Below are 12,175 nucleotides of genomic sequence, written 5' to 3' on the forward strand. Positions count from 1 at the left end.
CGAAACATGGAGAGCCAAGATGATGGATGTGGTACTTGAAAACCTCATGCATCAACATGTCAGGGACACAACCAGAGAGAGAGGGGAGGATGAGCCAGCAAGACTGGATCTTGTGTTCACCCTGAGCAGTTCAGACATCGAGGACATCACTTACGAGAGGCCCCTTGGAGCTAGCGATCATGTGGTTCTGAGTTTTGACTATATAGTAGAGTTACAAGTGGAGAAGGTAACAGGAACTGAAGGGGACAGGCCAAACTATAAAAGGGGGGACTACACAGGTATGAGAAACTTCCTGCAGGAGGTTCAGTGGGACAGAGAAATGGTAGGAAAATCAGTAAACGAGATGATGGAATATGTGGCAACAAAGTGCAAGGAGGCAGAGGAAAGTTTTGTTCCCAAGGGAAACAGAAATAATAGGAAGACCAAAACGAGTCCTTGGTTTACCCGAAGGTGTAGGGAGGCAAAAACTAAGTGCAACAGAGAATGGAAAAGGTACAGGAGGCATAGGACCCAGGAAAACAAGGAGATTAGTAGAAGAGCCAGAAACGAGTATGCGCAGATAAGGAGGGAGGCCCAGCGACAGTATGAAAACGACATAGCATCGAAAGTCAAATCTGACCCGAAACTGCTGTATAGCCACATTAGGAGGAAGACAACAGTCAAGGACCAGGTGATAAGGCTGAGGAAAGAAGGTGGAGAACTCACAAGAAACGATCAAGAGGTATGTGAGGAGCTCAACACGAGATTTAAGGAAGTATTTACAGTAGAGACAGGAAGGACTCTGGGGGGACAGACCAGATGGGGACACCAACAAGGAATACACCAACAAGTGTTGGACGACATACATACAGATGAGGAGGAGGTGAAGAAACTGCTAAGGGACATCGATACCTCAAAGGCAATGGGACCGGACAACATCTCTCCATGGGTCCTTAGAGAGGGAGCAGATATGTTGTGCGTACCACTTACCACAATCTTCAACACATCCCTGGAAACTGGGCAACTACCTGAGGTATGGAAGACGGCAAATGTAGTTCCCATTTTCAAAAAAGGAGACAGAAAAGAGGCACTAAACTATAGACCTGTGTCATTGACGTGTATAGTATGCAAAATTATGGAGAAGATTATCAGGAGGAGAGTGGTGGAGCACCTGGAACGGAACAGGAGTATAAATGCCAACCAGCACGGATTCACGGAAGGCAAATCCTGTGTCACAAACCTTCTGGAGTTTTATGATAAAATAACAGAAGTAAGACAAGAGAGAGAGGGGTGGGTTGATTGCATCTTCTTGGACTGCAAGAAGGCCTTTGACACAGTTCCTCACAAGAGATTAGTGCAGAAGCTAGAGCATCAGGCGCATATAACAGGAAGGGCACTGCAATGGATCAGAGAATACCTGACAGGGAGGCAACAACGAGTCATGGTACGTAATGATGTATCACAGTGGGCACCTGTGACGAGCGGGGTCCCACAGGGGTCGGTCCTAGGACCAGTGCTATTTTTGGTATATGTGAACGACATGACGGAAGGGTTAGACTCAGAAGTGTCCCTGTTTGCAGATGATGTGAAGTTAATGAGGAGAATTAAATCTGATGAGGACCAGGCAGGACTTCAAAGAGACCTGGACAGACTGGACACCTGGTCCAGCAAATGGCTTCTCGAATTTAATCCTGCCAAATGCAAAGTCATGAAGATAGGGGAAGGGCACAGAAGACCACAGACAGAGTATAGGCTAGGTGGCCAAAGACTGCAAACCTCACTCAAGGAGAAAGATCTTGGGGTGAGTATAACACCGAGCATGTCTCCGGAAGCACACATCAATCAGATAACTGCTGCAGCATATGGGCGCCTGGCAAACCTGAGAACAGCATTCCGACACCTTAGTAAGGAATCATTCAAGACACTGTACACCGTGTATGTCAGGCCCATACTGGAGTATGCAGCACCTGTTTGGAACCCGCACTTGATAAAGCACGTCAAGAAACTAGAGAAAGTACAAAGGTTTGCGACAAGGTTAGTTCCAGAGCTAAGGGGAATGTCCTATGAAGAAAGATTAAGGGAAATCGGCCTGACGACACTGGAGGACAGGAGGGTCAGGGGAGACATGATAACGACATATAAAATACTGCGTGGAATAGACAAGGTGGACAAGGACAGGATGTTCCAGGGAGGGGACACAGAAACAAGAGGCCACAATTGGAAGTTGAAGACACAAATGAGTCAGAGAGATAGTAGGAAGTATTTCTTCAGTCATAGAGTTGTAAGGCAGTGGAATAGCCTAGAAAATGACGTAGTGGAGGCAGGAACCATACACAGTTTTAAGACGAGGTTTGATAAAGCTCATGGAGCGGGGAGAGAGAGGGTCTAGTAGCAACCGGTGAAGAGGCGGGGCCAGGAGCTAGGACTCGACCCCTGCAACCACAAATAGGTGAGTACAAATAGGTGAGTACACACACACACACACACACACACACACATGGTAATGCATTATTTACAGCTAGCAAAGTCAGGGTATTTCTCCAGAATGGTCTGTAATATACCACTGTGGATAAAATACTTAGCCATTTCTTGAACATTTCTGAGTGAGTTGTTTCTAAATTCATTAATTTGATCACACTCCAGTACATAATGACGCAAGGTGTGACAATAGTCCATCTGGCAAAGTTTACATTTCGTTTGGTCTACATCTGGTGGTGGTGATTTAACCTGCCATAGATACTTGTAACCCAGCCGGAGCCGGGCAGTAGTGACATCCAAGAGTCTGCTTATCTTGTTGGATGCACCATAGACATGTGGCTCCTCCTGCATGATAGAATGATGATAGATGGACTGACTTGTGTCAATCTCCCTAAGTCTTAAGTCAATAAAGTTCATTTGAAGTTCTTTTCGTATTATTGTTCTCAAACTGCTAACTGACAACCCAAGATTGTAATCTACCCCCTCTTTGAAAGCATACAGCTTAGCCAATTTATCAGTTTTATCATGCATCTGAAGACCAATGTGAGATGGAATCCACAGCATGTGCACTCTGACTCCACTGTCCACAATCTTACCATACCTATGTCTGGCTTCTGACACAAGCATGCCACAATTTATACTTAATGAGTTGAGAGCATTTATGGATGACAGAGAATCAGTTACAATTAAAGTGTCAACCTTAGATACATGGACACATTTGAGTGCAAGGAGTATGGCAAACAGTTCTGTTTGAAGGGTAGAGGCCCAGTTATTGATGCGTGCTCCAATTTCTTTATGAGAGCCATCACTGTGTGACAACAGCAGCACTACCAGCTGCACCAGTGGACTGGTGAACAGAACCATCAACGTAAATAATTTGTGAAAGAGTGTTCTGTGTGACTAAGTTATCAATACAGCTTAAGGCATCATGTTTGGCTTCAAGACGAAGCTTTGGTTGTGATTTAAGAAGAGTTTTGGGGGGAAATGGAGAAATGGTAGTTTGGAATGGGGTAATATCCCATGGAGCAGGGAAATGTCTCTGTTGTCTAACTTGATATAGATCATGTAGCTGGTTCATGCGGAGGTCGGTTCCAGTTTTTTCGATCCATCTGGAAGGATGTTGACCAGTGCTGAGGAAAGTTTGGAGGGCTTCTGTGCAGGGGTTTGAATGGGCTAGACTAAGCATATTGACCCCAATAAGGATATTTCTTTCAGTAACACGATCTCTAATGCTTGGAATATTAAGTTCTTTACGCATATTTAAAATTTTGGCAGTACGAGGGCATCCTAAAATGATCCTCATTGCTTCGTTCTGCAGTTTTTCCAGCCCTCCAAGCTTCCAGTCAGACACGAGAGCAAGTAGTGGCGCAGCATAATCAACCAATGATCTAATATAAGCAAGATATATCATTTTCACAATTTTAACATTAGCTCCATACCTGGGGTGAAAACCTGCCACAACTCTAAGTGCTCTCAGCCTTTCTTTGTATTGGCGACAAAGTCTCGTTACAACAGGTCCAAGTAGTGGAACCTCAAAGCCTAGATACCTGTATCTGCTTGCATATTCTAGAAGAGACCCATCATGCAACTGGATCTGACGAACTGTGCCTCTCTTCCGAGGAGGACGCCTGTTGAGTATCTTTGTTTTATCCCCTGAGATTATTAACCCCAGGTCCTGACACGAGGCTAGTACATGATTAAGAATGTTTTGGGTGTTGGAGAATCCGGTGGTGTGAATCATTATGTCATCAGCAAAACTAACCATATAATGATTGGGCTGGCTAGGCATGGCATTAAGTAAGGCATTAATCAAAATGTTGAAAAGGGTGGGACTAAGCACACCTCCCTGTGGGGTTCCTAATTCAAAATCTTTAGTTACACTTCTATGTCCCTGGAACAACACAGACGACTTTCTGTTGGACAGGTAACCTTCAATCCAGCGGAGAAGCCATCCTCCAACATCCATTCTGGCAAGTTCACTAATGATTACATGTCGATTGGCTACATCAAAAGCGGATTTAAGGTCAAGGAAGGTAGTGTATGAGCTGTCAGTGTGGAGAGTGAGAAAGGTGGTAATGCAATGACGCACACTCCTTCCATGCATGAAACCATGCAACCGGGGATACAAGAATTGCTTAATTCTGTGCATAAGACGATTAAGAATCATCCTTTCGAATGTTTTACACAAGCAGCTAGTAAGGGATATTGGGCGAAATGAGTTTTGTTGATTGGGCTTCGGAATGGGAATAATGAGGCTATTGGTCCATGATTTAGGGAGCTCCAGGGGTTCAGGGAAACCGGCAGGCCGGACTTGAGTCCTGGAGGCGGCAAGTTGGAGTTTTGTGACTAGTGTAAGCGCGCCCCTGGCAAGGCAATGATGGATTGAATGACGAAAGTTTTTCTTTTTTCGGGCTACCCTGCCTTGGTGGGAAACATTCGATGCCTGAAGTATATAGAGAACAAGACATTTGTATTAATAGGGATTGGAGAGAGACCCTGAGGTGAAATCTTACGAATAGCCAGTCGAGTGAGGTTAATTGATGAGTTATTATGTACAAAGATATACAATGCCGAACAATAAATAGTATATACAGATTAGGTGATGGCGGTATTAGTTACTGGGAGAATAAGCCAGTAGTAATAATGTATATCAGTGGTATACAATACCGACAACATTTACACACATGTACAACATTTGAGTTTAGTTAGTTTAACATCTTTATTATGAACGCCATACCCATCCTGTGGGTGGTAGTCAAAGGATGCATCTGAGTATGTTTACTTTGGAACACGTTTCGCCATCCAGTGGCTTTGTTAATGCAATACATGGGCATAATATGAAGACTAGAAATATATACAGAAGACAGTAGAAGACGAGGTAATTAGTCCGTCAGTGTAGGTGCAGGTAATGAGCACTGCAGTCTTGAAGAACCAGAACCTCAGGCAGGAATATTGGCGCTGAGGTATATACTGGAGTCCGGTGTGAAGCAGCAAACCAAGACATTGTCACTAGTAGGCTGGATTTTTCAACTTAATTCATCTTGCCAGTATTGTATACCATTGATATATAACTTTTCAAACACAGCAACCTCATGGAACCTTTGTACAGAGGACATCACAATCTTGCATATTCCCGGATCAGCTCTTGGGCATTTACTCCCACTGGGGAATCCCGATTACCAGTGGCAATGCCGTCATCTTCTTCTTATGAAAATTAATGCCAGACACGCACTATACTCTGGTGCATTCCATTTTTTGCCTTCAGAGATTGACTTCTTTCCAGATGCTTCGATACACCATCCATCTACCCCCTCCCTCCCTACCATGTTCCATGGTTCACTAACTTCACTTCGATTATTTATGTTAAAATATCCAATAATGTGGAGGTGTTATATGCACTGTGATCCAGATATCCGTATGTCTGAATGCCTGGTGATCTGAATATCTTGCTCTCCTTTCAGGTGTAATTGGTATCTTGCTGAAGTGGATCACACCTCTGACTATCGTCCCTACTGTGACACTGGTAGGACTGTCGCTCTTTGACGTGGCAGCAAACAAAGCCTCGCTCCACTGGGGGATCTCCTTCATGTAAGTTGTTTAGCTTTGGTCGTGTGAAGTCCGTGAATTTTTATGATAACGATGGTAATTCCCTGTAAGTAGGTACAATCTTGTGTCGTTCTTAGCTTTAGAAATTTGATGAATGCTAGTAGTGACCTTCTAAAAGCCAGTGTTGAGGATGTTGATAGGAAATTTTAAGGGCTTGAAGGCATTAGTTATTTGAATTCATCGTTCAGGAACTCAGCACTGCTGAAAGAAACCAGCAAGGACTCCTCTCTTAATTTCCATGATGTGACAGTGCTCCAACTTAGGACTTAACGATGTGAGGAATCCTCAAAAAGAATTTGTCCATTTCCCCCACGGTGGCCCATGGCCTAGGGCAAAAGCTCTCGCTTCACACGGTGGGTGTTCAGGTTCGATTCCCAGCAAGGGTAGAAACATTGGGCGTGTTTCCTTACACCGGTTGTTCATGTTCACCCATCAGTAAAGTGGGTACCTGGGTGTTAGTCGACTGGTGTGGGTCGCATCCTGGGACAAAATTTACCTAATTTGCCCGAAATGCTCTGCATAAGAAGCGGCTTTCTATGTAGTAGTATGTCATTGATATCAGCTTGGCCTGTATACCTTGTACATGTACTTGTAGAAATAAAGATATTCATTTATTTTTCTACTATCTATTTCGAGAACAGTAGGAGTGCAGTACTACATTCATGGGTTGTACAGTGCCATAGGAATGGAAAGCACTTAAATTCAATCAAAGGAAATGAAGAGTAGATTATATACTTCGGAACCAGAGACCCTTCACTGGCATCGAAGTACAGGTGGTCCTCCACATTCGCGAGGGTTAGGGGATCGAGAACCTCGCAAATGTTAAAAAATCGCCAATGTTTGGTGCACAAATATATTGTAGGGAAATATAATAATAGCATTTACTTAGCCTAACAATACTGCTTTCTTAACCTATTGAACCATGGACAGTCATGAAACACATGAAAACATCGTAAAATACATACATGTATTGTATATACTGTACATACATGTTGTGGTTTAATAAATAATGAACAAACAAAACGCCACACTCGTAAGGTTAGACAAACGCACTCTGATGACTTGTGATGATGACAGTGACGATGATGGTGAAGATAGTTAGCCATGCAGTTACTGATGACAATTGAATGGAGGTGATTATATGGCGTGTAACTGCATGGCATGACGAGTCTCTCATCAAATGGGAGAAACAGGTAAAAGAAGAGGGAAGAGATCAGAATGTGTATTTTTTTTTGTAATTGATCATTTATTAGCTACCTTTTTTATTGTACTTATGATTATAGTTAATTGCATAAGAAGTCCTACTTAATAGTCTGTCTAGTTCTTAAGTAACATGTAAGCCTTGTGAATAGCTGCCTGAAATGCATTGTGTAATTACCTGGAGTTTACCTGGAGAGAGTTCCGGGGGTCAACGCCCCCGCGGCCCGGTCTGTGACCAGGCCTCCTGGTGGATCAGAGCCTGATCAACCAGGCTGTTGCTGCACGCAAACCAACGTACGAGCCACAGCCCGGCTGATCAGGAACTGACTTTAGGTGCTTGTCCAGTGCCAGCTTGAAGACTGCCAGGGGTCTGTTGGTAATCCCCCTTATGTGTGCTGGGAGGCAGTTGAACAGTCTCGGGCCCCTGACACTTATTGTATGGTCTCTTAACGTGCTAGTGACACCCCTGCTTTTCATTGGGGGGATGGTGCATCGTCTGCCAAGTCTTTTGCTTTCGTAGTGAGTGATTTTCGTGTGCAAGTTCGGTACTAGTCCCTCTAGGATTTTCCAGGTGTATATAATCATGTATCTCTCCCTCCTGCGTTCCAGGGAATACAGGTTTAGGAACCTCAAGCGCTCCCAGTAATTGAGGTGTTTTATCTCCGTTATGCGCGCCGTGAAAGTTCTCTGTACATTTTCTAGGTCGGCAATTTCACCTGCCTTGAAAGGTGCTGTTAGTGTGCAGCAATATTCCAGCCTAGATAGAACAAGTGACCTGAAGAGTGTCATCATGGGCTTGGCCTCCCTAGTTTTGAAGGTTCTCATTATCCATCCTGTCATTTTTCTAGCAGATGCGATTGATACAATGTTATGGTCCTTGAAGGTGAGATCCTCCGACATAATCACTCCCAGGTCTTTGACGTTGGTGTTTCGCTCTATTTTGTGGCCAGAATTTGTTTTGTACTCTGAAGATTTAATTTCCTCATGTTTACCATATCTGAGTAATTGAAATTTCTCATCGTTGAACTTCATATAGTTTTCTGCAGCCCACTGAAAGATTTGGTTGATGTCTGCCTGGAGCCTTGCAGTGTCTGCAATGGAAGACACTGTCATGCAGATTCGGGTGTCATCTGCAAAGGAAGACACGGTGCTGTGGCTGACATCCTTGTCTATGTCGGATATAAGGATGAGGAACAAGATGGGAGCGAGTACTGTGCCTTGTGGAACAGAGCTTTTCACCGTAGCTGCCTCGGACTTTACTCTGTTGACGACTACTCTCTGTGTTCTGTTAGTGAGGAAATTATAGATCCATCGACCGACTTTTCCTGTTATTCCTTTAGCACGCATTTTGTGCGCTATTACGCCATGGTCACACTTGTCGAAGGCTTTTGCAAAGTCTGTATATATTACATCTGCATTATTTTTGTCTTCTAGTGCATTTAGGACCTTGTCGGAGTGATCCAATAGTTGAGACAGACAGGAGCGACCTGTTCTAAACCCATGTTGCCCTGGGTTGTGTAACTGATGGGTTTCTAGATGGGTGGTGATCTTGCTTCTTAGGACCCTTTCAAAGATTTTTATGATATGGGATGTTAGTGCTATTGGTCTGTAGTTCTTTGCTGTTGCTTTACTGCCCCCTTTGTGGAGTGGGGCTATGTCTGTTGTTTTTAGTAACTGTGGGACGACCCCCGTGTCCATGCTCCCTCTCCATAGGATTGAAAAGGCTCGTGATAGGGGCTTCTTGCAGTTCTTGATGAACACAGAGTTCCATGAGTCTGGCCCTGGGGCAGAGTGCATGGGCATGTCATTTATCGCCTGTTCGAAGTCATTTGGCGTAAGGATAACATCGGATAGGCTTGTGTTAATCAAATTTTGTGGCTCTCTCATAAAAAATTCATTTTGATCTTCGACTCTCAGTCTGGTTAGCGGCTTGCTAAAAACTGAGTCATATTGGGACTTGAGTAGCTCACTCATTTCCTTGCTGTCATCTGTGTAGGACCCATCTTGTTTAAGTAGGGGCCCAATACTGGACGTTGTTCTCGATTTTGATTTTTCATAGGAGAAGAAATACTTTGGGTTTCTTTCGATTTCATTTATGGCTTTTAGTTCTTCCCGCGATTCCTGACTCCTAAAGGATTCTTTTAGCTTAAGTTCGATGCTTGCTATTTCTCTGACCAGTGTCTCCCTACGCATTTCAGATATATTGACCTCTTTTAGCCGCTCTGTTATTCTTTTCCGTCGCCTGTAAAAGGAGCGCCTGTCTCTTTCTGTTTTACATCTACTCCTCCTTTTTCTTAGAGGAATAAGCCTTGTGCATACATCGAGTGCCACCGAGTTAATCTGTTCTAGGCATAAGTTGGGGTCTGTGTTGCTTAGTATATCTTCCCAGCTTATATCGGTTAGGACTTGGTTTACTTGGTCCCACTTTATGTTTTTGTTATTGAAGTTGAATTTGGTGAATGCTCCCTCGTGACTAGTCTCATTATGTCGGTCTGGGGCTCCACGCATACATGTCTGAACCTCAATTATGTTGTGATCTGAGTATATTGTTTTTGATATGGTGACATTTCTTATCAGATCATCATTGTTAGTGACTGTGCGTACCACTGTATTAATTCATTTAAACTACATTATTTATATGACATAAAAAATGAACTATTAATATTAAACACAGGTAGACGACAGGAGAGGGATTATTGTTTTCATAGTTGAGTTAAACCCATGTGTGTCACACAGTGCTTGGGAAATAGTAGTAAGGTTTGTCCTGTGAGAAAAGAGGATAACTCCAGTCCCTTAGATAAAAAGCCCATCAGGCAATAATACACCTTACCTAAAGGTTAGGATACGAGTATATATACAAAAACTAGTCTTAGAATTGTGTGGGGCTATTTTTATTGTTTTGTGCATTTATGGGGAGCACTAAATATTTTGGGGTCATACAGCATCAGGAAAATGGGAGACAATCAGATTAGATTCAAGGAAAGAGAAGGCCCTTGAATGGCTGTTGATCAAATTCTTTGAATCAAGAGCCATTCATCAGCATCGAGGCACCTTGAAAGGATAATATTATTACACAAATAACCCGCACATAAAAGAGAGAAGGTTACGACGACGTTTCGGTCCGACTTGGACTATAGACAAAGTGACTTTGTCAATGGTCCAAGTCGGACCGAAACGTCGTCGTAACCTTCTCTCTTTTATGTGAGGGTTATTTGTGTATCGTTCCAGTCACGGTATTGTGCCTTTTTGTTATTTATTTAAAATATTATTATCATTATTATTATTATTACACTTGTCTGGGTATAGCACTTCCTCACAAGTCGAACAGTGTGAGGAATGGGAGATTATCAGGTTTGAACCAAGGAAGGTAAGAGTAGCAGAACAATTGTGTTCTCCATATTATTGAATAGATATTAATGCATTGTGTATAACGCAGCAAAAAAATCTACCCTCCACCTCTTGGAATCATACCTGATTACCTTTCCCAGACACACTATGACCTTGACAGGTTTATTATTACATACGTATACGCTTTTTTTTTTTTTTTTTTTTTTGACAAGATGATGCAGCCCACACTTGTCAAGACAAAAGGTAATGTACAATTTCCCCATTATTATTATTATACAGTACAGTACTATATTCATAGGAAAGCCCTAAATGCATGAGGGTTATAGAGTAACTGAGAAATGGAGCATAACCAAGATTGATCCGAGAAAGGGGAGGATAGCTCTTTATTCCTTTTGATTGAGAACCTTTACCAGCTTCAAGGTACCCCCTGGAAAGGTCATAAGTTCTCATATAAATTAATTCACTTGACTGTCATTATAAGTCTCTCTCTCTTCCACAGGACCATAGCCTTGATAATAATCTTCTCACAGTATATGATGAACGTTCCCTTCCCATTTCCCACCTACTCCAAGAGTGTTGGTTTTGGTGTTTCCAAAATCCAAATCTTCAAGCTTTTCCCGGTAAAGTAAAGTTGCTAGGTTATTTCTTTTTTGTGACCAACTTACTGTCTCTCACTCCAACACTCATTCACTTACACTCTCTTTGTTTTTTAAACTTAAAGGCTCTACAGGATTTAGGTTTAGAATTCCTGCATTTATTTTACAGATTAAGAGTTACCCTACAGCCACATATTTTAAAGCCTTTACTGTAGAACTTTGTACAGTATTAAGCAATATACATGTAGAGAACAGGGTAGAGTTGGAGGCCTCGGCTTTCATTGAATCAGCTGACTCAGTGTCTTTAATGTCCACAGGTTATGTGAACGTGTTCCAACTTCTACATGCAGGTTATTTGACGAATGATCACTGCTGGTATTGTAAAAGCAAAGCAGTATAGAGCAGAAAAACATTTAGCAAAGTAATTTCATTAAATGTAGGTAGTAGGCTGGTAGACAGCAACCATCCAGGGGGGTACTACCATTCTGCCAAGTGAGTGTAAAACAAAAGTCTGTAATTGTTTTACATGATGGTAGGATTGCTGGTGTCTTTTGTCTGTCTCATAAACATGCAAGATTACAGGTATGTCTTGCCACTTCTTCTTACACTTCGGTCACACTACACATACAAGTACAAGCATATATATACACACCCCCTCTGGGTTTTCTTCTATTTTCTTTCTAGTTCTTGTTCTTGTTTATTTCCTCTTATCTCCGTGGGGAAGTGGAACAGAATTCTTCCTCCGTAAGCCATGCGTGTTGTAAGAGGCAACTAAAATGCCGGGAGCAAGGGGCTAGTAACCTCTTCTCCTGTATATATTACTGAATGTAAAAGGAGAAGCTTTCGTTTTTCCTTTTGGGCCGCCCCGCCTTGGTGGGATACGGCCGGTGTGTTGAAAGAAAGAAGAATTTCATTAAAGTTCTAGGTTTTTATTTTTTAAAGTATAATTTTACATCAGTGCAGGGGAT

General features: G+C 42.6%; 1 protein-coding gene across 1 annotated transcript in view; it reads left to right on the top strand.

Moving 5' to 3' along the window:
* LOC128694266 (solute carrier family 23 member 1) overlaps positions 1-12,175 on the top strand; it is a 123,162-nt gene that overhangs the window by 79,736 nt on the left and 31,251 nt on the right. The window contains exons 6-7 of the mRNA XM_053784305.2: positions 5,919-6,045; positions 11,111-11,231. Of these exons, the coding sequence (XP_053640280.1) occupies positions 5,919-6,045; positions 11,111-11,231 (248 nt within the window). The remainder of the gene's footprint in view (positions 1-5,918; positions 6,046-11,110; positions 11,232-12,175) is intronic.

Source organism: Cherax quadricarinatus, chromosome 43 (assembly GCF_038502225.1).
Source record: "Cherax quadricarinatus isolate ZL_2023a chromosome 43, ASM3850222v1, whole genome shotgun sequence".
Classification (NCBI taxonomy): Eukaryota; Metazoa; Arthropoda; class Malacostraca; order Decapoda; family Parastacidae; genus Cherax; species Cherax quadricarinatus.